The sequence below is a fragment of the Heliangelus exortis genome, chromosome 5, assembly GCF_036169615.1.
Source record: "Heliangelus exortis chromosome 5, bHelExo1.hap1, whole genome shotgun sequence".
In the NCBI taxonomy this organism is placed as follows: Eukaryota; Metazoa; Chordata; class Aves; order Apodiformes; family Trochilidae; genus Heliangelus; species Heliangelus exortis.
In genome coordinates this window covers 26,812,809-26,840,423 of record NC_092426.1, presented here as the reverse complement: position 1 = coordinate 26,840,423, position 27,615 = coordinate 26,812,809, and the positions used below count along the sequence as shown (strand labels likewise).

The 27,615-nt window shown below is 34.9% G+C and overlaps 1 protein-coding gene across 5 annotated transcripts in view; it reads right to left on the bottom strand.

Moving 5' to 3' along the window:
* Window positions 1–27,615, bottom strand: part of HEATR5A (HEAT repeat containing 5A) — a 61,807-nt gene that overhangs the window by 31,516 nt on the left and 2,676 nt on the right. For 4 of the 5 annotated variants that reach the window (XM_071746182.1, XM_071746183.1, XM_071746185.1 and 1 more), the window contains exons 1-13: window positions 19,483–19,749; window positions 18,193–18,404; window positions 13,939–14,047; window positions 13,263–13,412; window positions 12,835–13,006; window positions 11,601–11,761; window positions 8,775–9,030; window positions 7,564–7,719; window positions 6,578–6,828; window positions 3,367–3,478; window positions 2,300–2,452; window positions 919–1,018; window positions 60–169 (exon numbers count right to left, since the gene is read on the bottom strand). In XM_071746182.1, the coding sequence (XP_071602283.1) occupies window positions 60–169; window positions 919–1,018; window positions 2,300–2,452; window positions 3,367–3,478; window positions 6,578–6,828; window positions 7,564–7,719; window positions 8,775–9,030; window positions 11,601–11,761; window positions 12,835–13,006; window positions 13,263–13,412; window positions 13,939–14,047; window positions 18,193–18,404; window positions 19,483–19,608 (2,068 nt within the window). In that variant the 5' untranslated portion in view covers window positions 19,609–19,749. Of the gene's footprint in view, window positions 1–59; window positions 170–918; window positions 1,019–2,299; window positions 2,453–3,366; window positions 3,479–6,577; window positions 6,829–7,563; window positions 7,720–8,774; window positions 9,031–11,600; window positions 11,762–12,834; window positions 13,007–13,262; window positions 13,413–13,938; window positions 14,048–18,192; window positions 18,405–19,482; window positions 19,758–21,224; window positions 21,309–27,615 lie in introns of those variants that run through there. The other variant, XM_071746184.1, reaches the window with a different exon arrangement.

Below are 27,615 nucleotides of genomic sequence, written 5' to 3'. Positions count from 1 at the left end.
CCTTGAGTGGGTTAAAATTGGTATTTTTAGCAAGTATCTCTCTGTAAGGAAATACATACCTTCATAGGTCTTTGGAGGCAATACTGCTAGTAATTCATAAAGTTTATGTCTGTAAACAGTTGACGATGTTTTTAAAGAATTTCCATACGATTTGCATATTGAAGAAAGCCTTAAAATAAAAAAATCACACCAGAGATGTTAAAGACTAAACAATATGCAACACTCCAGTTTCGTTTGTAACACTCAACTGAATACTTTTAAAATCCATACATATTTTAAGTATAGTTTTAATATGCATTACCAAGAGTAAGAAGCAAAACAATTTATTTCACACATTCTGACAGAAGCTCTCTGTACCCCCTTCCCAGTCATTACTCTTAATTAACACTAGAAAAATAAAAGAGGTTTCTCATTGCCATTGTACCAATGAATTTTTTTGTGCATATATCTCTCTAAATTTGAATTTAGAGACCAAACACCTTAAATTGATACATATTCTGAAGGCAAAAATTTAAAAATTATAAACCCCTTTCCAGCTTAGCTCTGAATTTATATTTTAAAAATGCCCATTGGTAAAACTTTTTGCCTAAGCATACTCTTGAACTTAGTTTTTAATCTTATAAAAAAATAATCCTACTTAAACACATATGTGCATGTTTAATTAAAAAAGCCAAATAAAAAATATTAACTTAACAATAGCATACAATAATTTCTTCTCTGGCATTTTTACATGAATCTGGAATCTTCAGGGCACATTCTGCCAGCTAAAGTCTTCAGCTATACAGCTGAATTCTATTCCCTAATTTTTGTACTTTGAAAAGAATTTTTTTAGAAAGTGCACTAGCTCAAATACAAGAAGATTTGCCTGTAGCTTTTCAAAACCAGAATCTCATTTAACAGTTCAATACACACACTTACTGTGTCAATAAATCGACAGCACTAGGGAGAGGAGGAAGAAGTCTCTGAACAACTTCATCCGTAAGAAGACCAGCACAGTGGGAAACAAAACTTTTGATAGCTAGAAAAGGAAAAAAGAAAACAATGAACACAAATGAAAAAAGAAAACAATGGAACAATGATGATGATCAGATGACCTACTGCTGACTTTGCTGGTTTTCTACTTAAATTTCACTTAATTACTTCACTTTAAGGAATAGCTTACACATACACGAGTATTTTCCATTGTTTACAGAAAATAAATCTTGAGGTAGTAGTTCAAAGAATACCTAGAGAGCTAGAGAGATTAGTGTAATTATTCTACTTATATTCAATCTATATTTGTTACATGAATTAGGAGGTACATAGTACCCACGGTCAGGCATGAAGTGAACAACAGTTTGGAGGATTAAACTTCAAGATTTATAAAGTATCTGGTAGTACAGGAGGATGTAAAGGCAGTTGTGCTATGGGTATGCTAATCATAGTAAGATATTTCAGAGTTTTCACTGATTCAAAATGGCCCCTTTACCCCTATCATAATAATAATGAAAGTTACAAATTTTATTTTGGTTATTATTATATAGACTATTAATGACCACTTTTCAAAAGAAAAATAAAATATTTCAAGACTAATTGCTTAGGTTACTCCTAAAATGATACTACTATTGAATTCCACACTGTCCAAAAGATTTTAGTAGTGAGAAAGAGATAGAGAGGTGGTCACTGTACTAGGTACTAGTACTGCGTAATGCATTAAGCATTTGAAGATCACTGGAGTCACCTCTTGGAAACCCAAATTCACAGTATTTAGTGAGAAAAAATTGCAACCTCCTGGACAGCAGTCAAACACATAGTACTCTTTACTGGCTGAGAATTGCAACTTCCTTACTGAAGTTTTTACATGAGTCTTCTCATTCTCACAAATGTGTTTGACTGACTCAGCAATTCTATTTTGCTTACATTAATTCAGCTATTAGGAAACAGAGCTGCTATTTATGAACCATAATAAACTGGATAGTACCAACAGAGCATGTCCTGGTTTGGGTCCTCATTCATTATTGTGATATGTATATTAAACAAGAGAGGAGAAGTAACCTTCCTGATACCATTGACTATTTGGAAACTAACTGATTAGAAGCACAAGAAGAAAAACTGTCTTTGTTTTTTTCTGTGTTTTGTTTCTTATAAAAATGAAACGTATATAGATACATAGGTAAACATATCTATACAAGCATGTATGTTGGGGGGTGAACATATCCTTTACCATTCAGTGAAAAAAACCTAATATTAAGTAGAAGGAAAACCAAACAAACATTCAAACTACAAATATACGGAAGAAGACACAGTAAACCCCACTTACCACAGAGAGCACCAGCACGACCTTCCAGTGTTACTTGCCAGGTAAACGAATCTCCTCGTGTCTTTTCTGTTTCTAGGTCTTTAGGAGATGATGGGAAGATGCACTTCCACAGTAACAGCATTCGTGGCAGATGGTGTTGGACAGCTGCAGGACCTGTAAGCAACATCAGTTGTCATGACAATGTAAGAGTTAATAAACTTGTATTTTCTTTTTTATTCTTTTATCTATGTCTGCAAAATCATTACAGCTGTGGAGAAAACCGTGCTACTTTCCCATCTGTCTCTCATATATATATATATATATATATATGTATAATTTCTTAAATGTTTACTGTTTTGCTACTCCATTTTCATACATAACTACATACCCACTGAGACATTTACAAGTAACTCACAAAGTCAACTATAATCTCTGTTTTACTAAGTACAGACCCCATGGATCACCAGGATAAAAGAGATGTGATAATCAGTAGTGAGATTCAGAAAAGCAAACATTTGCTTTAGTTCAATGTACAAGGTGTGTTTTCCCTAACCTAAGAAGAAAACTGGGAGCTCCTAGGCAGAAGTAACAGCTGAAAACATGAAAGATGCTTAAAAATATGAACAAAACTGGTAACATACATTCTTCATGAGTAATAAATAATGGATCACAATCAATCTGACCACTGGTAGGTATCAGGAAGTTCTGTAAGGTTTCAAATGCTCAAGAAAAGTGAAATACAAGTTACTAACTCATTTTATTATGGGATATATCTTTAAAAAATATGAGTATAACTTTTCATGACAAGACATTTTGTTAGATTGATTCTGAAGTTTATATTCTACATTTTATTAATAGCAGTCCCACCCACTAACAGTTTTTCAGACATTGCTCCCAACGAACTAATAGCAAATTTGGAAGAAATTACATCTTACTGTGAGAAAGTTTTCCTAGATGTTCTGATTTACATTGGTTTTTATGAGTTATTGGGTAGTGCTAAAATAAACAAAACACTGCAAGAACTAAAGTCAGAGAAAGAACAGAGAACAGATTATTTTAATTTAAGAAAAATTGTAGAAAGCTACTACCTAGTGTCATGAGGGCTGCTATCAACAGCCATCCAGCCTGTGTTCGCTGCAGTGAAAGGCGACTGTTCTGAGAAGCAGAGCACAACAAATCCTCTGCTACTGTCATGATTACCTTCAAAATTCAAGAGAAAAACAGAGATTCAGCATTTTAGCAACTACCAAATGTTTTTTCAACACTATTGCTGTGATACTTAATCCTATTTCAGTGTCCAAAATAGAAAGCCATCTTCTCACACTATGGCAAGAAACTGATGCTCATGAATTTGCAATGCCCAGCTTCAATACCAGTCTGGGACAGCTTCAGCAGTTCCTGTGGGGTACTAAGCAAGTTACTTTGCTGCTTTGTCTCCTTTTATGAGCAGTAAAATGAGAGCTGGTAATTCTTACAGGAATATGTGTGGCAAGGATAAAAGGGTTCTGATATTCTCTTCAGGCCACTATGTAGAAAAAGGGATAGTGCAAGACCTATGAATTAGAGGTCAGAAGTGGCAAATGTGGTAATGATCACTTTAGCCCTCTTTTAGAACAAGGTCTATCATTCTCTCTGACACTTTTAATCAACAAACAAGTTAGAATAGTACATAGTACAGCTAGAATAAATCCTATTTTAGCTTCTCCACAACAACAGCATGTGCCTACAATTCGGTGCTAAATGCAAGGTAACAACCTGAGCTTGTTACCCATGCTCAAGCTACTCAGAATTTACATGGAGGAGCACATAGTATGTCTATGATCAATTACCAGAGTATGACTATAAATTTTAAAAATATTCTACAAATGGTTTGCTTCAATTATGCTTCACATATACCTGAAAAAGTATTTCTTACACCTTGCATTATGTCTGGTTGCCAAAACAACAGCTTGAAAATTAGTATTACAAGTAAAAAGTGCCATTATCAATAGTATCCTTAAAAGCCTTAGTATAGCCAATTTCCACCTGTAATATTTTACACAGTATAATTTATTTGGACACTATAGACAGCACCCTCCTATACTTTATTTGGAAAACTATAAAACTTCATGAAGGTTTGCAGATGAACTTCCGTTTCACAAAAGTTTTAAATGAGTACACTTCCAAATTTTCAAGAAATATTAAGTCTGAAAATACTAGTTTTCACAATTCCCTAATGCTATCAGATGGCTGCAAATGAAGATATTTATTTTGACAGATTCTTCATAGATGGAAATTATTTTTCTCTAAAATTAAAATGCACCTTTATTAAATTATATTGTTAAAATTTACTAACATCTTAGTATATTTAAATTACCCAACAAACAAGCATCCTAGAAAGAATTTAATTTAATGATTTCTGACAATTTTTTCTCAATGTACTTGTCTTATTTTTGAAAGTTTTTTCCTGAACTGAAGTATAAGCCCCAGTATGGAATGCTAAATATATATAAACCCACTAATTATTTTGTTCTCTTGAATAGGTTCCACCTGCAACTCTAACCACTCTCTCAAAGGAAAATGCATTAATATAAAGCAGCTTCTGTCCAGGTCACCACTGTCTATGTTTGGTATTTCCTTTTCAAAACTGCTCTGTTTAACACTGGTCTCTTTCAGCTCCTCAGAAGAGAAGCTAGTCTGGAATCTGGCAGTGTTCCTAGGAGAGAATGGAAAAGGGCTTTTGTCAGCTCCACTGTTCTCTGTGCTGCCAGCTTAGTACAGAATACAGTTTTTCTCCCACACTTTTCTGTGCCCTCCCATACCTCTTCCTGGCCTTGTTTCATGCTATTCTGTTCCTCTAAAAGAAATCTTTGTTAACAATTATGCTTCTCTGTTACACAGAAACTTTAGCTTGATTTAGGTGTACAGTTTTGGAATGGCACTTCTTATCTACAGAACCAGGCAAATAATTCTCATTTTGTTCTCTCCTCATGGTCTTTCAGCAATCACACACACAAAAAAAGTTTCTAAAGACTAAGAAAAACAGGCTTTTTTTTGTTGTTATATTTAGAAATTGTTTCATCATCAGTTGGGAGTTTGAGTGTTGACAACTGTGGCAAGCACTGTCTGGTAAGGAGTGGCATGGAACTGTGCTGATAGGGTGGGCTGGAATCACTGCAAGGAACATTCTTCCTCATGTACTAATGCATTCCTTTCATTTAGAGTGCTGTAATAAAAAGAGGAAAAAAAACCAAAACACAAACCTTTTGACAAAGTGTGCCAGTTCTTCTCAATGCCTACTGGCTCTGTAACAGGTATTTTCAGACCTCAGAATGTAAATTGCTACATTATGCAGAAAATTAGCAGGTACTGCTGGTGCTTGTATTGCACCATGTTCTTGCAATTGTGAATAACTCCATGGATAAAGTTCTCACTGAGATGGAAACAGCTTCTTTTCCTGGTCTGGTATCTGCATATCCCTAAAACTTCAGAACACAGTGTATCCTATCTGCACTAGTGAATAGGTTTCTGTTAAATTCTGTAAAACAAAATGAAAGTGTGTATCTATTGGACAAAAGATTTTTCAAGATCATACAAAAATAGATACATAAATTGATGTAAGGCACTGACTGAACTGTATACTGGAGAGTCATTGATGGGTCTGGAAAACATTAATTTGGCTTTAACTGTGTTTGAATGAGCTTCTGTCCAGGAAACTTAATTCTAAACATCACAGCATTCAACAGATCTGTATGTATACTCCTAATTACTTTTTATAAAAGTAATATATTTTCCTTTGGCAAAGTCTTTTACATTTCAGTTGTATTCACTCCAGACCAGCCTTTTCTCACCACTAACACCACTGAAATGTCAACTTTCTGATTTTATCCAATGTCAAACGTGACCAAAATTACAGAAGGCTTTTTCTTGCAATAAGACTTTAGACTAAAATTCTGAAAAACCTAACTCTACTCAAGAAATTTTCTTTACTATTAAGCCTTTCCTTAGACTGTTCATTTTAAGTCCTTACAGCTTCGCAGTATTGATCTCCCTCCCAAGACAACAAAATTCTCCCCAAACAAACTTCCACATTAGAAAAAAGTAGAAGTCAATGACATTTCCTGAGAAATTCACAGTCCTGACACATGTGAGAAAAACACTTGCTTATCTGAATTGTGGTGTACTTTAGAAGACCCTTCCAGAGGAAGGAAAATACTTCATCAGTATACTGGGTTATACAATCCTGTCAGGAATAATACATGCAAATACTACTGCAAAGCCACTGAAGAACTACCTGTAAGTAAGTTATTCAGACCATACCTTCCCTTTTCCATGTGGAATTCCTAAAGGACAGTCTTTTACTGCACCCAACAAAGCAGCAACAGCAAAACTGTAGCCAGTGACTGCTTCTGGGGAGGATTTCAATACACTAAGACGTTCGATGCAACGATCCAAGAGGGGGGACACATAGGAGGGCAATGCTACTGCAATGCAGCGTAAACACCACGCTGCCATTAGTCTGACTGAAATGCTGGGATGAAGAATGACAGAAATAACTGCTTCCAGAACTCCTGAAAAACAAAATGAATAATCACACCTAAGAAGGCGGCAAGAAGATTGTCAAACAGGTAAAATATATACAGAGGACTGGTGAACGTACCACTATCCATTTTCTATACTTCTCTTTAAAAAGTACTATTGATTTTTATTGTGAAACATTTCTTATCAACTTGAAATATATCAACACTTTTTTAAAAAGTTACTCTGATAAAAAAAAAACATTATGAAGAAAAGCTAGCATCTTATGCAGTTATTCACCAACATGGATGAAAAATATCTGTAAGTATTCTCAAGGAAGCAAAAATCCATGCAGTGGAAACAGATGTCCTCTTGAACCCATCAAAAAAAAAATCCTGTTGCAGCTAAATTAAAACAGTAAAGGTAGAGGAAGATCTCTAGCTAAATCAAACGGATTTACTATAAACATTATGAAATGTTGGACTTGAAATACACAACTTGATGCAGTTAAACTTGATACTGAATATATTTTTTTAATTAACATACTAATACAGGACAGAGAAGACACTGACATCTTTGAGCAATGCCTGAAGATTTCCTACAGAAGGCAGAAAGAAAAAAGGACTAAAGAGGCCCAGGAGAGGAGACTGCACTTCAGAAGGAAAGTTGCTATAGTCAATGCCAAACAAAGAATCCCAACAGATTGGCCATAAGAAATCAGAGAACAGCACAGTGATCAAAGGAATATATTTTCTACTCTGGTTCACAAGATAATTCAGGGCTTGTACCTGTACTGGAGTCTTGCAGTAATGGTGCTGCTGTAGTTCCCAAGCCATGGATGAGACTCCCGAGTTCCTGAAGCGCACACACGAGCAGGTGTTGACTCCCTGTTACATCTGTTGTACTCATTCTTGCTTCCATGTTACTCTCACCCAATGCAGCATCTGATAACACAAAATGGGAAGGTCCCCATGAAATTATTACCAAAATTAAACAAAAATAGCAGAAAAGGATTTTGCTATGGTAAGTTGTTCATATTACCAAATGAGATTTTATCATTACCATTTTTCATTATTTATCAGTCAGACAAGTACATTTCTGTTACTCAAATGAATAGTGTAATACTGTCTGTCAAGGCAGGAGGGTAGATAAAATGAAAACTACCAAATTGCTTATCTTTAAGTAATGGAGTAAGAAGCATGTTATTCTTAGCCTCAGCAGAAGTGACTTAAAGAGGTCATGCTTCAAAAAACTTCCCAGATTTTACTCCATAGCAGTAAAAAAGAAAGGGTGAAACAGTGGTAAGCAAAATGGTGGGGCAGAGAATAAAGAAGGCAGCAAGAATGTGGCATTTTTTTGAAAGTTCATCTTTTGATACACGGTTATATTATTTTAGACATTTAATATTTAGATACTTAACTAGGATACAGTATGCAATTGTACTGGCTACGTCCAGCATTCTCTTTCTTTTACCCTACAAAGATACTGGTGGGAGATCAGCAGCTTTTTCGAAAGTTGTGTGTGAGACTATTTCATGCAAGAGATCTGTTTTCTCCAGGAGAAATGCTCATTTTGTCAATTGGGAACATCAGTGTGCTTTTGAACCATCAGTAGTGTCAGCTGCTCTGAACAGGAAGGCAGAATCTGTCTATTTATTAACTGCCAATTTAACTTATTTTACAGTATGATCTATTTTTATTATTGCATATATTCATTATTTCATTGTATTTGTAATTGGTTAAAATTATATTGGCCAGGGAAGAAGTGTTAAAAACATGTTTACACTTGTGTGGGTACAGCAGGCAGACACACAGATACATACAAACAAATAACCAGCCCAAGTTAAAAACAAAGCAGTCCATCAAAAGCCCTCTACATTATTATGGTAATAAATCAGCACTATATATTCTATTTCTGCAGTCTCCGGATTAGGAAGTTGGACAATCACTTAGAAAAGGGAAAATAGAAGTCCCAATGGATAATCTTGTTAGACCCATACCCACAACTTTCTTCAGTTTCCAGATGGCCTGACAAATCTCTTTGGCAGCTGCAATTTGAGCTTTTTCCCCAAGAAGGCCTCCAACTGTAGCTCGAAGGATGAATGAAACACAGCGGCGACAGCCGATAGCATCCATCTGACTCTGAATAGCCTTAGGGTGAGACTGAGACACCAGATCTAGAATATGGGAAAGGAAGGCAGAGAAGTTCCTTTCAAGCCATTGTGCTCCTAATGTAGAGACAAATACCACATAAGCCTGGAAAAGATTTGAAAAGAAGCCATGTTTTAGAGCAAAATCATCTGGAAAAACCACTGCCAGCAATCCCACATACATTTTTTATTTTTTTAATCTTGCATATTGCCAAAACTAGAGCATTGCTGAACTGAGATTATTTATACATTTATGCATTTAGAAATCATGTATGTTCTCACTTTTAGGTATCTGCAATGTTTTTTGAGTCTCTTAGAATAATTTGAGTCACTACTAGAACTGTACAAGCAGCATTGCAGCCTGCTTTGAGTGTTTGCCCATGTTATTCCATTCCAGAGTGTGAGAAGTGGCAGGTTACCCTGCTCAGGCACTTGTTATGTAAAACATTGTGTTTGGTCTCACTGAACAACAGCTTCCAGCTATTTAACATTCTGCACATGGAACCCAAATTTAATGTATGAATGCATTTCAAGAACTACTGTTTTACAAAACTATAACCTATAAACCTGAGAGAACTTTGTTATTTTATGCTTTGAATTAGGGAATATTTGCACCCCTCAAGCACTGCTCCTCATCGCAGCAAATTTTGTTTGCCTTGCAATGGAAGTACAACAGAGAAAGATGTTGCACTTTACAAACCTAATCACCACAAAACTTTTTATTTTGCCACATCCCTTACAAATACCTTCTATGTGCAAATGTTAGAATTTTTTTAACTGAACAGATATTCTACCACTGAGAAAAAAGTACATAAAAATGAGAATATCCAAATGAACACACAAAATTCCTCACAAGAGGGTTCCTAATTACTACCCATATCAACACAGATCTATATTTTCCTTATGCATACTTTGTCTCATGTCTAATATTAACAACTAAATGATTCATGTAAAAATGAAGTACTGTAGATGGAGAAAGTGCAGTATTAAATCTTGTTAGTATTTAGTAGTTCTTGACAAACCCTACTTAGGCCTCATAATGTACCACTAAATTAGATCTCTTACAGATTTGAAAACTGAGGAATTTAACAGGATAAACAGACTTGTGAAGAGTCATACAGCCATGGCTACATTTTGAACTATAACTGGAACCTGTCTGTGTCTTGAACAAATATAAATTACTTTTCTGTAAGTAAGAAGTCATCTTACAGTATTTTTAATATATAATCACAGAATGCCAGAATGTTAGGGGTTAGATGAGACCTTGAAAGATCATCAAGCCCAACCCCCCCTGCCAGAGCACGAACACGTGATGTACTTCAAGCTACTGCACAGCCAATGAGGAACTGGCTTCTTGGCCTGTCCTATGATGCAATTTTGTAACCAGCTTTTATGGATGCAATTCACATAATATGTTATAAATTTTATAAATCCAACTTTTTCTGTTCAGAAGCAATGATATACATATAATTCTGGAAGTTTTTCTTATAGAAACATTGAACTATTTCAACTGTCCTGGTACAGTCAGAGTGTACCATCTGGCATAGGTACTATTGTGTTAACAGAGTAAGGCATGAAAAAGGAGACAAACTCCAAAAACCAGTACAAATAGTCAGAACAGTGAACTGAAATACCTATTACTGGAAAACTAATAAAAGCACCATGTACATAGCATACCCTAGGAGTCTGGCATGCATTTTCTAGGCTAATAACTGTCAAGGTATTTCTGTTCCCCAGCTTTTCTGTCTCTCTGCCAGAAATTATTGCTTATACCCAGCATGATCTGAGCATAGAAGACAATTTGTGAGAACCTTCTAGCTGTTTCAGTACAAAGTCTGGCAGCTCCTATCAGTAATTCAAGCTAATTTACAGACTTGGCACGGCAGAAGTTGAATTGCACTGAAAAACTCCCCTACTGGCAAAGAGGACATACCAAAGAGGTGTGGGGATCATAACTCACTACAATAATCTCAGCTATTTGATACGTAAATGTACACCATGACCTTTAGGTCTTGATTCACAGATTTAACATTTGAATATCTAGGAGTTAGCAAGTAAATGCCATTTAAGGTAATATTTACAGCAAGAAGCCAATCTGATATTATTTGAAAAAAAGTATTATGTATCTACTAGTATGGACTGACTATATGGTCTCACTTCAGACCTGCTCAGTCAACAAGACTCTATCCTCTAGCAGAACACCCTGGAATATAGCAAAGAGATACATGGGTTTTTTGTACAAATTCTGTTTTACTTATTTGTCACCCACTTACTCAAAGCTGAGCCATTCTTTCAGAATGGGACTGCCAGTGTCTCTATATAGAAGGGAATTATTCTCTGTTCAAATTCTTGTAACTTCTCCCTTTCAGTTTTTTGACATTAAGCTCAGTTTCAAATTTTTTGGAAAATACTTAATTATATCACTTACTTGAAATTTACACCATTTGAAGCTTTCTTTAGTAGTACATATTAAATTTTGAAAATTTCAAACTATCAGGTAAGATAAGAAACATCAGAAATATTTTTCTTTTCTTCCTAGCAGAACTCAAGATGCAAATACTTATTTTAAACTACAAACATTTCCTTACAGGTGAAGTAAAAGATATACGGAAAGCAGAACATTTACTATAGCACTGTTCAGCAATCTCAGAAAATCATAAGTAGTGTAATCCAAACCTGGGTGACACCAACTCTGACATCTCTGCTGACTGAACTGGTCCCTTTCAACATATCACCACTGGCCCGTAGAAATCCACAGCTTCCGCGCAGAAATCCAGTCCCCAGCAGTTCCAACACTTCTTCCAAAGAGATTCTGCGGAAGTTATGCCTGTTGGATGCTAAGAACAGATATATATTTTTAGCAGCGTAGCTCTGTAAAACATTTTTATATTATAGAAGAAAAATTTCAAGTCTAATTGTTTTAGAAACAACAATTTGCACAAATTCAGTAGCAAAGTCAAATCCAAAAGCTGTTTGAGCACAGCTTCCTAACAAAACCCAAGACATTTTAGGATCCAGTACTCCAGTGAACCACAATATTTCTCAAGTTTTTCTGCTTCAGCTATCTTTAAATACTTTAGACCATCAAATAATACGTATACATATATTTACACACACCCTCAGTATTTACCATCTAATCTAAGCTCTTTTTGCAAAGAGGTCTGTATGGCCAATGCACATTTGTCATTTGCTGTTTATTGCACTGAAGGTGATCTATGATGCCATGAAAAGCAGAACAAACTGCCTGAATCACACTTACTCCACAAACTATTATATTTTGCGCAGGTTACAGTTAGATATTTAGCTTTGAGCTCCAAAGATGGGACTAAAAATGCCCAGTCTGAATGACAACAAAGACTGGAGATGTTAATTTTATGTCAGGATACCTCAGTTAGATCAAGTACCATCAACAAAAACTGTTAACATGGTCTGTTTAGTGAACAAAACTGCATTCTCCGTTATCCTTCTGACTACATTTGTACTGCTAGACAATCCAGATGTGGTATTGATGGTTATGGAAAAACAGCTTGAAAAGATCACCTTAACTCTTCAGTTCGACACTCCCACAAATCTTAGTGCTATCTCCACTGCAGAAATTAATCTTGCCTTTAATTTTTTTAGGCTACTAATTTCTCTCCATACATTGTTACATCTTGTAACAACAAAACATAATTTTAACAAATATTTTTTCTTGTGTATTGGTTTTTTTACATATACCTGTGTGTATGTTAACAGAATGAAAAACACAGCACTCCACATGAAAAACATTACAAAAAAAGGCCAAACCAGAAATATGAAAACAAAGCTTACGTTGTGATTTTTGCTTCAGGCTCCAACAGAACTTAAGGATTTCTGATCATCTGACAGATTTTTACAGATTATGAATCAGCAAACAAAGTATATGCTTTACCTGGTGATTGTTTAGATGTTAGGGCTCTAGCCAATACTGTGCCTAAAAGTTTTGAAACTGCTAATCGTACATCATAATTGGAACCTTCAAAGGATTTAAAACACAAGGTCACAACACTATCCAGGTCTGTAGTCCACATAAATACTGCTTCATTTTGAAGTTCAAGAAGACACTAGACAAAAAGAGGAAATAAAAAAAAATTTATGTGGAAAAGCACTCAGTATGAATCTTCGTTTGCTATACAACAGACACTTCTCCTTAACAAAATAAGCATGTTGTTTCGTATTACAATTACTTGAATTTTTGTTGCCAAGGTTGTATCAAAGAAACAAAGATAAACAAACACTTGTATTTAGTGCTGTGTTCACCAGCCAGTAGAATTTTATTTAGACAGCTTTCTTAATAAAAGCAGCTATTAGAGCATTTACCTTTGCAGCAGCACAGCGGACGGCCATGGATCGATCTGTCAAACAGGATCGGGCAGCTTTGTAAATATCTCTGTGACAGGGGATAGCAGCAGCTCCTAAACCTTTTAACATATTTTGCAAACTAAGCATGATTTCATAACGACCTTGAGACTGAAAAATGAAAAAGAGAAATGTTAAAGTTTTGTCACCCTAAGCTTCTTGGAAATACAAAATGCCGCCTACTGAAATAGGTAAACTATGGCTTGGGTCTCTTAAACTTTTAGAGACTGTTTTATGGGGAAGTGACTTAAAACAGTTAACTTGCTCTATAACACTATAAGCAAGTGAAAACAGTAATTTTGTGTTCTACTGGGAAATACTCAATAGCAGTTTAAAACTCAAAATGTGTAGTACAAGCTGGAACTTATTCCTATTAATTCTCCTTAATAGGGAAATTAAATTTTCTACTTCATGAAGTTATTCATAAAATCAGCTTGAGAAGAATTATGATCCATCCTTTAGTAATCCTTAACTTTCTAGTAACTCTTTGGAATTTAGATACTGATTTTTCTCTGTGACTTTCCACAATTTTTTCATATTTTGGTATCATGCACTTTCTCCTATTCATTGGTCCGGCTGACAACAGTAAACATCAATTATTTTTTCCAATCATTTTTTAAACATGCTGTTCCAATACCTCTGCATTCTTCATTGCTTTAAGCACATTCCCAACGGTGTCAGTAAAACTGTTTCCCAAAATTCTTCCCAATTTTTTGTATAAAGAGCCCAAGCATACCACCGCAGCACTAAAACAAAAGCAAATCCAAAGATGGGTGAAAATGGATGCAGTAATAGATGGAAGGGGTTAAGACGACTAAGGTAACCAATGAGCAAGTAACAAAACTAAATATAATGTTTCAAAAATGTAAGTGGTTTATCAAAAGGAAAGCAGGGAAAAAAAGAAGAAAAAAAAAGGTCTGTGTGTGGCACATACTCATACTCTATGCAGATGCAAGGCTTGAGAAATTACGTGGCATTTCTTGGATAATATAAGAATTCAGGTAACACAATCTTCCAGTAAATCTTAAGATGGGAATACAGTTTTCCTATGCAACTTTAAATGTTAACATGAATTTCTAACTAAATATGCCCTGCACCATGCAGCCTACAGCAGATGCTGTAGTAGTCAGGCAAATGTTTATTTACAATTCAGTGGTCAACAGTAGACTGTAAATGGTCTAGTTATTAAAATCCTGGAATTTATGCATAATAATATCTAATAAGGGAACACCTGGAAGGAAATAAAAAGGTAAATCCATGTCCTTTTCACAGCACACAGATTCTGAATTTAGTTTCCAGATGAAACACTGACAACTGGAATCTGTGCTCATTTGCATCTCCTTTAGGAAAAGCAAAAATTGCTAAATATTGAGAAAAAATAATAATGAAATAAAGAAAGACTTGCTTAAAGTGTTTTCCTTTGAATAACTAATTAAGAAAAAAACTTTTCTTTTTATTTAAAAATCTATAACAATTAATTTTGGCAAGAGTGTTAAAAATATTAACATATTAGGGAAAAAACCCCACAACTAACAACAAGATAGAGCAGAACTACTTCATTATATCATGACATAACCTGCAAACACTTTTTTTTTCTAACAAATTGGCAATGTTTGTCAATGAGTAACATCCAGGCAACTAAAAAAGAGAATCCAGATACTTCTGCACATCAATAATTAAGTTTCTATAAAAGTTCAAAGCACAGAATTCAGGAAGCATTTCTGACTGCCTTCTAGGATTGTATTATGACTCTAGTTGTCTATTTTTTTCACAGATGTTTCTTTATTAGGTCCAAACTGTATTAACTACTGAGTCACTCTATCTGTGAAATCACAAACAAGAGCCAGAAGTTTCCAAGGAAGCCTGTGAATTTCTACAAGTTTCGCAGAGAAAAGCCTCTCTGCCCATGTTTTTTCCTCTCTGGCAGCACACCTTCATCTTGATGCACAACTCTATATTTAAGTTGTTTTATCTCAAATTTTGCATTAACAATAGAACTTTAAGAGGTCCCCAAAAAAATACAGAACTAGGATGCTTAACATCTAACTAAAACAGCACTGAGATCAGCTATTAAAGTTTGCTGACCAATCAAATGCTTTCAAAAGGCTCATGGTTTATAAACAATTCTAGTGTAAAATTTTTAATTTGAAGTACAGTAACCAGTGCACTCACATATAAACTGTTTTTCCAATCTGACAGAGCATTCACATGGCACTCAATTTTAATAGTAGACGCCAACCTAACTAATGTTCTCCTTAAAATGCTTGCCTAAAATATTTCTGTCTCCCACTTATATGAGAGAAGAAAAATTATTATTTATGAGATAACAGAACAATTCACTGGAATCTGTATTTAAGAGTTTCCATGTGAACCAACATATTGTGAACACTGATGGTGAAGTTTTGCTACCAGACAACATGGGCATTATGCTAATATGGACAGATGGCAAACAAAGACAACACTTCCATCAAGATTTTTAAAAAAAAAAACAAACCAAACCACACAAACAAAACAATACAAACAAAAGAAAACAACAACAAAACCAAGTCTTTCTTCACTGAACACCAAATATTCTTGGTATTCTTGTTGGTATTCCTGTAGTTCAAGATGAAAGATAGTGCTTAATAAAGAGTTCCGTAGTTCCAATTACGTTTCTGTAGCCTGCTGTCTCAGTTTCAGTACAAGAAATTCATTTTCCAAACCTTATTTTGAACTAAGAAATATTACTGCTACCTTTTTCTCCATTTCATCTCTTATCTTCTCCCCATAGTTTAATACCAAGCAGGATTCTGAACATCACCTTCTTTCTTCTCCCCCAGCTACCTCTCTGCTTCTGTGTCTGGATATCTGCCATTTCTGTCTGGTTCTGCCACTTTTGCCTTATGGATAATGGACTCTACCATCCCTTCTTGCTATGCTGACATCATCCCACTTCCTCCCGCATGGAATCTTGCAGCCAAAGGTAGGAAGACCCACAGAACTCTGTCCCATACTACAACCCACTATGATGTTAATGCATCTCACTGTTGAGAAGCCAGTAGTAATTTATTTTGCAGGACCTAGATTCGTCAAAGCAAACTTACTCTTAACTCACAAGGCTGCACAAAAGGTCAGCTGGAATAAGAGGAAAACGAAAAATACTATGGCATTTGAAAAATGCAACTGACTCCTTGAAAAAATGTATTTTCAGGAAACTTCACCTGGATTGTCAGAAAGGATTAGCATGTGAAGCAAAGGAGGAAGACATTCTCTTCTGCTTTGTATACTGTATCATTAATGCACAATGATGTTTTACTATCTCTATTTTTATCTTTAATTTTCTTCACTACAGTGAAAGATGTGCATTGTTGCAGAGATGAAGGTTATTCATAATATTTCTTCACCTTAAGATTTAGTTTCATATCCTGAAATAAGAGTTCATAGTTCTCTGTTCTGTTGGGTAGGCTTTAGGTGTTCAGTTACAAATATTTCAGATATTTTTCACTAACTACATACTGTTTCCCAGCTGGATCAAGAAACTTACTGAATAACAGCATTTTGTTGTAGTTGCCTGTAGTTGTACTTGCCTGTTTTACTACTTGCCTGTTCTTGTACTTGCCTGTTCTCAGAATTATTTTTACCTTGTCCTTGTCACTCAAACACCTGCCCCTTCATAACTCTGTTACTGGTTTTCTCTCTGGCCTGATTTTCAACTGTTTGGCTTGAGATCACCAGCTGTCTTCTACTCTTTTGGTTCCTGATACACACATACAATATGTAATACTACCATAATCCTTGTTCTATTTTGCATCCTGTGGCAGTGAACTCAGACACATCATGTAGGGTAAATATATATATTTTTTTTTACTAATGTTAAATATGTTATTTATGAAAAGCTTTCCTAATCTTTTTTGTAAAAACCAGTGTCTGTCTGAGCTGTAGTAAAGCATGGTTTATTCAATAAACAGCAGTAAGTACTGCAAACTGGCTTTGTGCCCTCACTGAACAAAAACATAAAGCATAAAATCCAGCCTCAGTTTACTCTTTTGCCTTAAAGTGTACTACGGTCATTACAGTTCCAAATGATAACAGCAAGTTCAGCTTCCCTACACTCCTAAATGAATTACTTTACCTTAGCTTTCAAATAACCAGAAGTATTTTTTTCCAGTGGATCCAGTAAATACTAGGCAGCTAGGCAGGAGAAATTTTGTTTTAAGTATGCAACCTACACTGACTCCCATCAGCCACCAAATTGTGTCTGTGTTAAATGCTTCAAGAGTCATGTGATTTTAAAGTGTTTTAACACAATTCATTTTAATTATATTTTTGTGAATCATATCAAGAAACTTCCAAACATGGAAGAAAAATATATTTCAAGCTCACATAAATTACAACATAAGTTGCTCTTGAAAGACTATTAATCTTGAAAGTTACCTGACTTTTTTCCCCCCACGACATGCAGCTGAACTTCCTTCTAAAACTTTCCAGTAAAGACAGAGAAAGGAATATATAAAATGCTCTAAAATACTGAACCACTCACTATTTTGCTCGGAAGGCAACATACATTAAACTATTAAAATAAAATTGTTACAATACCTAGAGGCAAGGAAGGAATTTGAATTTGCTTTCAGGTTTCAGGTGAAGGCAGTTTCTCTTTGTAATATTTGTCTAATAATTTTTTATATTAAATACCAAATAAAAATTGTTTTTTTACAATTGGATACACCCACGATAATTATACTAATCGGGGGGGGGGCTCCCAAATTACATGTGTTATATGGCACAAAGCTTTTACTGCACAATGGGCAGAAATGAGGAAGCATACCCTATCTTAATAATAACTTCTCACCTTGTAAATGTACCTCTCTTCTTATGACTAGGTTTAAAGTTTGGGGTTAAAAAAATGACTTACAGTTTTGTAGGCAGATAACTTGGTGAATCATCTTTACTGCGAATTAGTTCATTGCATTTGTCAATTGTTTGGTAAACAGACAAAGTCTCTCCAGTGCTATAAAGTACAGCTAAATTCTTGGCAACAAGCCGTCTGGTAGGAGGTCCTGGTGAATTGTTTAATAAAGAAGTCAATTGTTCAACCAGTTTCTTCTGGTTTTCCCTTATATCAGCCTGGAAACAAAATCAGTAACCAGTTACATTTCACTAAAATTTTCAAGGTAGTTAAAGATAATTCTCTTTATTTTTCATTATTACCATTCCCATACTCTGACATACTTAGTCAAAATTAACATTTTATTGCACTGTTCTACTTAAAGAAAAACCATCTCGAATATGTGATTATTTTATTCTTATTTTGAAAAAGAAATTATACTTTTCAGAGCATAATTTCTTCTAGCAGCATTTCAGGAATATTTTTCCCTGTGGCATCTGAACAGTTATATTTTGCTGAAACAAAATTGCCATTTCCTGCTTCTTTTATGCCTGTTTTAAAAGAAAATGATTCACAAAAAATGTAGTAATTTAAATAGTAAAGAAAAGCTGTATAAGTTTCAAGAAGTTGAGCATTACAAAGGAAAGAACTTCCCTCAAAAATAATAACCTATTTTATTCCTATCTCAATTTTAAAAGTTTTTTAAAAAAATATAAATTAAGAGCCTGGCAGAGTATTTCCTTTATATGATGTAACACAAATAATGTAACTCTTAAATAGCACAGGTTGCTTTACTGTTAAATATCCATGTATGCTACTTAACACACACTAAACAGTGGCTCAATGAGTTGGTTGGATACAGATCATTTAGGATTCAATTAGGAAAATAAAAAACAAAGAAGGATGTTACATTTCTGCTTGCTAGAGAACAACTAAATAATTGTGCCAGGCTGTGTGGAAGCATGACTGCTTATCATGGCGTTGCAAAATCATGTAGTAATAAAAAAAAATAAATTATATCCCCTAATACTTATTTCTCCAATTCTTTTCATAGCACAAGTGGCTTTGCCACTTGAAGGACTGTGACCAAATACCTGTAAACATTTAGAAACTTACCTACAACTAACACTGAACATACTTTCATTATGTGTACATGAAAAGACACCAGGCAAATGAAATTGAATATTGGTCTTTATTTCTAAAGAAAATAACAAATAGACAGATATATACTATTGTATATATACTATACAGATAATAACAAATAGACAGAGATACAGCTCTGTAATGTGGTTGTTTTTCAAGTCTCCTAATACTTACTTTGCTAGTGACTGGTAAAAGTCTTTCCAAAAACTGTAGCCATTCAAAAACAAACTCTGCTTTTTGAAATTCACCAAGCTGGCCATATGCTTCTTCATTAAGTAGTAAACTGTGAGCTAACTCCATTCCTTGAAATTTCCTCAAATCTCTCCTCAAACACCGTGGAAGTGAAAAAAAAAACAAAAACAAAAAACCAAACAAACTACCAGATGTGTTAATCAGTCACATTTTCTTCTCCATATAATAAGTGGTGATTGAATAAGAAGTTTAAACACCTAAACAGAAAAAGAAAAAATTACTAGAGAGTCAGCAACCATATTGTGTTTATGCTTGACTTATTAAAACTTTCAAAGGAAAATCTAAAATTAAAAAAAAAAGAACACTGAAGTACATTTATTTAGGTGGCTTCAGTAATATTTCATGGGTTTGGAACTCAGATAATTATATTGACGTAATAAACAAATTAAATTTAAATATACTTAAGATAAATCAGAAGGGTTCTCACTGAACTACTATCTTTTTTTCATCTTGTTTTGCATGAAGTGATACACTTGAAAGTAATGATCAGCTGGCCACAAATACAATGACTTTTGCAATCTAGAACTATGTGCAGCAATAGCAGTAACCTACACCTAGCAAATTCATGTTAATTATCCTCACAAATAGATAACCTAATGTCTTATTCAAACACTTGCTTTACTGAATGCCAAACAAGGCATAAAGAAAAAAAAAATTTTGTTGCTGAACAAACCTCTAATGCTGCCTTTTCTTTTCCCCCAGAAATAAAACCCACACCTGAAAAAGGCATGTTTCAAAAACTCCTAAGTTATATCTTAAATACACCTCCCAGACTATTCTGGGAATTTCCACATTGTCAATAGGCTTAACTAGAAGCAAATCAAGATGAAAATACTTCTGATGGTAATCTTTTTGTCCATTATGTAAGTGCCATATAGCCTCAAACTACAAAATACAATATTCTGCAGACTTTGCCAACAAAAACAGTCAAGGAGATTCTGGTAAAATGTCTAGCCATCTTTTAAACTCCCACACAAGTTATTCTTTTCAGAGGCCACAGAGACTGCTGAAAAGAAATTTTTTTCCTATGCAGTTACAATATTATAGTGTAAAATGATCCACCAAACAGTAAACAGACAATACAAAGCAATGGTAAATAATTCAGTACTTGGTTTGTCATCAAATACTCAGCAGAAGGTTACCTTTACTACTTTTTACACATTTTTAACGTGAAATATGCTCACAAAGGAAATTAGCTACATCTAATTTACTATAATGAACTGCCACTTCAAATTTACCTAAAATACCAGGCACCTTGACACAGCACCACACTATAAAATGACAACCAGAGATAAATATACATACCTATCTATATATATATTTTATCTGCTGAGGTATGCAGAGGTTCACACTTTAGTACTTATCTCACTCCTCAAACATTCACAGAATTTAGCTCTATCCTCACATTTTTTTAAATACAAAAAAAAGTAGGATTACATCTTTCCTTGAATATTTGAGAAAGGTTTCCTCACTGCTCAGCATGGAAGTTACATGTACAGTTCACAAGCCCTCCTTTTCACTGCACCCAAGGCTTGCCCCAGTGTCCTACCTACTGCCACAGCATCTGATTCAGTTTACATACAGAGCTGAGGATTACAACTCGTCTGTTTTTCCAACCAAAACAGATCACAAGTAGTTGTCACACATTGTCACACTTAACTTACCTAGCAGATAATTTCTCCTCATTGTAAAAACCCTCTCTCTGATGCTCCAGGTTCTTGGATAAAGGATATCAGGAGCTGATTTTTCTAGAAAAGGAGTTAACACAAAAATCAACTTTTTAAAAAGCATCAGAAATAAAAGCTTTTTTCTATTAAAAAAAAAAAACTACAAACCAAAGAATTTTAAAGGCTTGCATACTGACAATTTTTATTAGCTAACATCTTACCAAAAGCCACTGAACTGGAGCTACATAAATATTATTAGCTGTTTACATGTCACATTCAAATTGGGCAGACTCATCACACCATACAAATTGGTTAATTTCATACTTTCTTAATTCTCTTCTGTGAACTCAGATTAATTCTAAATCAGAACAAGTAAGTATAATAAATAAAAAAGCATAATACAATTATTATATTACATTAAATATATCTAAAAAAAACATAGGTGGAAAATATTTATTGTATTAATCTGAAATACTATCATAAGCTACTATGTCCTTATCATAAAATCATAAACAATACAACAGCATTTGTGCCTAAATCAACAACCAGCAGAGCTGGCAAAGGCAACTCAACTGTTCTGAGATATTCATGTACATTACAATCAGTAAAAAAAGACAGGATTATCAATCCATTCTTCCAGCTCTCAGATATAATTTTAATATTAGTATCACTGGGCAAAACCATTTCCTGTCAAACCTCAACCAACTTGAACTTAGTGTGGCAGGACATTAAACACAAGCTATGTACTACTTTACACGTAATCAGGTTTCTACCTGTCTTTAAGAGAATGAAATTGAGAACAATTTAAAACACAGGGTAGATTTTAAAAAATTCTACACTTGGGCAATTGAGGTTTAATATGGTGAAGAAAGGGCTCAGGGGAACCCAACAGCATCCTTGACATGGGAAGATTACCAAGATGAAAACAGGTTCTTCACTGAAGTGTATGGGAGGGAATACTACCAAAGTATCATAAATTGAAAAAGATTTTCTTTGTAAGGATTATAAACCACTGGGACAGATGCTGAGACTGCAGAACACTCTCAAGGGGTTTCTAAGACTAGTCTGGAAGAAACACTAAGCAACCTGGTCTCAACTCAGAGTAAACCCAACTTGAAAAGTTGGACAAAAAGACCTCTTAAGGCCCCTGACAACCTGGATGAGTCCACATTTTGTCAGCTAGCTTGCCCACAGCTCACACTGCCAACATACATTCTTCTGGTAATGTTAGTCAAAATAAAAGTTTAATTTGTTCCCCTGAAGTTATTATTGCAATGTTTCTACATATATGACACTTCTATTATATAAGCAAATATTTGCTAATATTAACTGGATTTTTTATTATTATTTCTGTAATCTAAATTAAAAAATAAAAATATTATGGTGTTGCTAACCATCTTAATAATGAACACCAGGCAGCATGGCTAGTAACATTAATATTCCTCAGAGGAAAGCTTCTGTCATTTCTGAATTATGGAGGCTGATTGCTCATTATGCAATATTTAGTTTTCTAGAAACAGAGAACAAACCATCCAGCAAAAAAAAAATAAATCACAGACCAGATCCTTCCAGTACTGGTGTATTCACTGCTCCAAAAACAACTATCTACTACTGAGACTCCCTTTAATGAGTTCTCAGCCTGCACACCAGAGATACCTATAAAGGTCCAAAAATAATGATAAAAGAAGAGCACAGGCATACAAACTTTTGAGAAGAAGGTGCAAACATAGGGAATCAAGTTTTTACTGCAGCATGTTGGTTTTGCTGTCAGATTGGAGAGCACCTCAGTGCTAAAAAAGCTATGCAAAACAGAACATGAGCACAGAATGTGGAGACTAGCTGGGTTTGATTAATATTAAACATGTCCCTGTTATACACACAAGATGTAACCAGGCTATTTCTAAGTGCAGAAGGAAACATCAAACCTAGACACATACTGTCCAGACATGGGTGACACTCTATTTAGAGGCCTGGCATAGCCAGGTGGTGTGCCAGGAAAACACCATAAAATACTGTGACTGTTTCATCAGCCATTGCTGATACTGCATTTTCTTGAAGGCTCTCACACAGTAGTAAATGGATGCAAGTACAGGCTAAGTATGTAAAGTTGTGCCTATTTTTACATGGAAATCAAACTTGAAAGTCCCCTTCCTCTGGTGGTACAATTTCTATTCTTCTCAATCTGAAAAAGAAAACTGGAAAAATAAATGTGTGTCTCACTGAAAGAAACACAAACTATGACAACAACAAAAATGGAAAAGTATATATGGTTGATAAAAATCAGAATTTTCTAGCTTGCATGACACACCATCCTTTTGGTTTTGTCTTTAGATAACTGAAGTAATTAATTAAAAGATTTAGTTTGCCCATCAGTGCTACAAAAACAGATCAATCAAAATTCCCTCTTTTTTCCTACAAGGTAGGTTTATTTTACATTTATACTCTGCTACAAAACTGTCAAAAAGATTTCTTGAACAAGGCAGAAGTTATTCCTACTTATTACTGATAAAAAGTTTTTCATTTTCTGACTGTCAATTTGGCAAGCAGGATCATTCAAGACTGATCAGAAAAGAGCTCAGAAAAGCTCTTAGAATAAGTACTAGATGGAATATTGCCCCGTAAATTGAAAGGAATATAGGGTGAATCAAGCATTAAAAGGAAACAGCAACTGAGTTTTTAAAGTTCCTGACAAACCACAAAGAGAAAAAGGGACTCAGTCTTTTTTTTTTTTTAATAAAAAGGTGACAGAACTGGAGTAAGAGAGATCTGCATAGCTGTCTTCAGCAAATGTGAGATATGAGAAATGTGAGAACTAACAAACCACCCATGAAAAAGTTATAAGAGAGACAAAAAAACCCAAGCAGATCTATTATGTGTATCATGTTTGCTCTGTGATAGCTTATCTACTCAGGCAGGAAAAGCTGAGGGAAGTAGTCCACAGACTCTTGTACTTATTTCTCTTGGAAGTCTAAGACAAAAATTAAAACACAACAAATGAAAAGAAACAAGCAAAAGTGGCAACTTAATGAATTTTACTTTTCCTTTTACCCCATGGCATATTTTGCCTCTGCATTAAAAAAACAACAAACAAACAAAACAAAAACAGAACAAAGAAATAAACTGCAATAAAGCAGTCTCCTAACTGATCTCTCACTAATAAAATTAAGCCTCATTTTTATGAGGCTCAGAATTATGACTCATCATTTCAAGGAACATCAGCACAAGTAATGGAAACTACCACACAGATCAAGTATGTACTCACAAGTTTATTTTCTTTTCTCGTATTTGATCTCTCATTGTTCCAGTTTCACAGAATCCTAGAATCATGGAGTGGTTGAAGTTGGAAGAGACCCTAAATATCACCTAGTTCCAACCCCCCTGCATGGGCAGGGACATGACCCACTAGACCAGGTTGCTCAAAATCCTGTCCAGTCTGGCCTTGAACACTTCCAGGGATGGGAACAAGTGCTGCTCAAATACAAGTTAGATCAACTTCAGCTCTCTAAGCATGATACTCAGATGAGGATCTTGTGGACAATCGAGGTCCCTTAAATCTACTACATAGTGAAGAAAATAAAGTGCTGTTTAACTTATATCATTATTAATTACTTATATTTTTCCCAATTCCACAAGTTTTACAACAAATCTGTATTAAATCTGATATAAAACTAATGATTCAATTTTATACCAAAGACTAGTCTAGCAGAGAAGCACAAAGGACCTTATTCTTCTAAAAATTATCACTGTTACTCATTGCCAGTACTGAGTAATAGTAAAAAAATGAGTAATTGTAACAAGTTAAATTTTAAAATTAACAGTAATAGTTACCAGTGTTTTCATAAGAGCTGACATTTGGCTGACTCAATGTTGTAACCATCACAATGCTGAAAAACAGCTGAAGCATGCTCATAGCTTCAAGTTGACCTTCACTGCATCACAGTGCTATTTTAACTTACTTCAAATTCATGGTGGTTTTTTTTTCCTCAGAAAGCAATATTTATTGTCATCTATCTATCTAACAAGTGACCCAATACATTTAAGAGAAGGCCTTCCAGCCTGACAAGTTTAGCTCTAGTCATTAGCAGTTCAGATCAATGTTACTCCTGCAGCACTGTTTTAAAAGTTTAATGGGATGATCATTACCCACCCATCCGAGCTGACTGCATGGGAAGAAGATCGATGGTTAAGCCTGTGCTAAGCCCTTACACATACTTGTTTAGAGCATCTCCCCAAATCAACAAAACTTCTGCCCAACTCCCTCGGGCTTACTTCTGACAAGAGGAACTGAGTATGATGCTCTTTTTACCAGCTGGCCAGAAAACCACCTTAAACAACCAGCCAAATTCAACTATAGATGAATGAAACCTAGATCAAAATCCAGCAGTTACAGTGCATCGTTTAACGACTGGAGACAAACAGAAGGAGGAACAGAGGTCTGGAGAAGGCAAGAAAGCAAGATCACACTCCCAGCAACTTCAGATAGGAGATTCGATTGCCCAGGGAATGAATGAATGAATGGAAGAATGAGTTATCCTCAGCAGGAATCCTAGCTGGAATTTATAGCACTCACAGAAATAATCTAGCTTCAATAAACTACAATAAAAGAATCTTACTAATTTGATAACAAATAAAAAAAGAATTTAAATTTCAGCTCAGATGCACTTGGAATTTAGACACTGAAAATTTACTGTAGTGGGAATATTCAACTGCTAGAGAAAGATATTTATTATTACTCCAAAGACAGGAGAGCCTTTCTTTACTTACTGACTTCCACACACTAAACAGCAATAAAGTCTGCCCCAGGACCTTCAGTAAGAGAAGGCAAAGATGAATAAAAGTTGTCAGCATAAACACATCATTACTCCTTGTGTGGCAGGAACCTCAGCATTCAGCCAACTTCTGCTTTTTGTCTATATACAGAAGCCTTAAATTTCTCCCCCTGCAGAGCCATGTAACAATGTGAGGTTAACACTGACCCCTCTGCATCTGCAGTGCTGATCACCGATGGTCTCTCATTCAACTGAAAAAAAGCTGAGAATATCATGTGCACTTTGATTGCTTTCCTGAATATAGGAATATTTTGGACTGTATATAATATATTCCTATAAAATACTCCTGTAGTATATAGGAATAATTTGGTCAGCAGCAGGGAAATTTGAAGCCAAGAATGTAAAAGGTAGGACTAACAGCGATGTTCGACAGCCGTTTGTAAGAACAAGACAAAAGAGAAAGTAATCAAAAGACTACAAGCCAGAGAACTTGAAAAAAGAATACCTGGATACAGAGCAGAAGGTCCAAGATTTTAAAACTTTTAAATCAAGCAGAACTGTAACTTCATTAGTAGTTTTTAAAGTGCAATAACATATGAAAAATGCACCAGACAGTAAACCTCACAGTTGAGTACTTTTACTGTATATTCTGTGTTGTGATGGGATTCAATTCCACTCATAAATCAAGCTACCTCCCTTTCAGAAGAAAAAAAATGTACACACTTGCATGCTTATCCCAAACAGCAAAAAGCAATGAAGAATGCTTGACTAAGAACAACAAAAAATTACCAGATTATTACACAAACATCCATTTCCTCTAATTACTGCTGAAGATTTCAGACTCAACTTCCACTTATGTTATATTTTTGTATGCAATTATCCAGCTTAGAAACATGACTTTGAAATCCTAGATATTGAAACAAGACCCCTTGTTTCAATACTGTGTTCCTGATGAAGCACTTTGCCCCAGGAAAACTGTACTTCTATCATTGAAATTTGATAGAATTTATGCAGGTACTTGTTAAAAGATGTAATCCAAGTGCATCTTCATATACTGCACCTTCCATGTACGTCTTGCCATGTTCACACAGCATTTCACACTGTGTTAAAGAACAGATACCATGCTGCCCAACCAGAATTCTTGTTAAGTTTCTCAGCTACTTTGAACTGTGTTGCAAAACAAAAGGGACGGATTTTGATGCTTTGTGGACAATGATGCTGAGACAAAGTCCTTGTTTATTCCCACAGGAATAGTTCCAAATGACCAGTTTTCCTAGCAAAATGCTTATCAAATACTATTGATTTCCAAGTTTTAGAAGAATCACCACCTATCCGAAAAAGCAACAAATCTTAAAGGCAACAAATGTCTATGTGAAATCTATCAGAATCCTTGCTCTGTACTTGCTGGTTTAAAAAATATTCACACAAAGAATGTGACCACCCACAACCTTCATACATAACAGCGACATTGATAAGAACTACAACACAATATACATTTGCTGAAGTGTGAAAGAATTGACAAGACAATGTCTTCAGGGAGTGTTTAACGACTTTGCTGAGGTTTTGAGGACAAAGCTTGCCTAACTAGACAAAAAATACCCTGAAAAAATGTGTCTGGA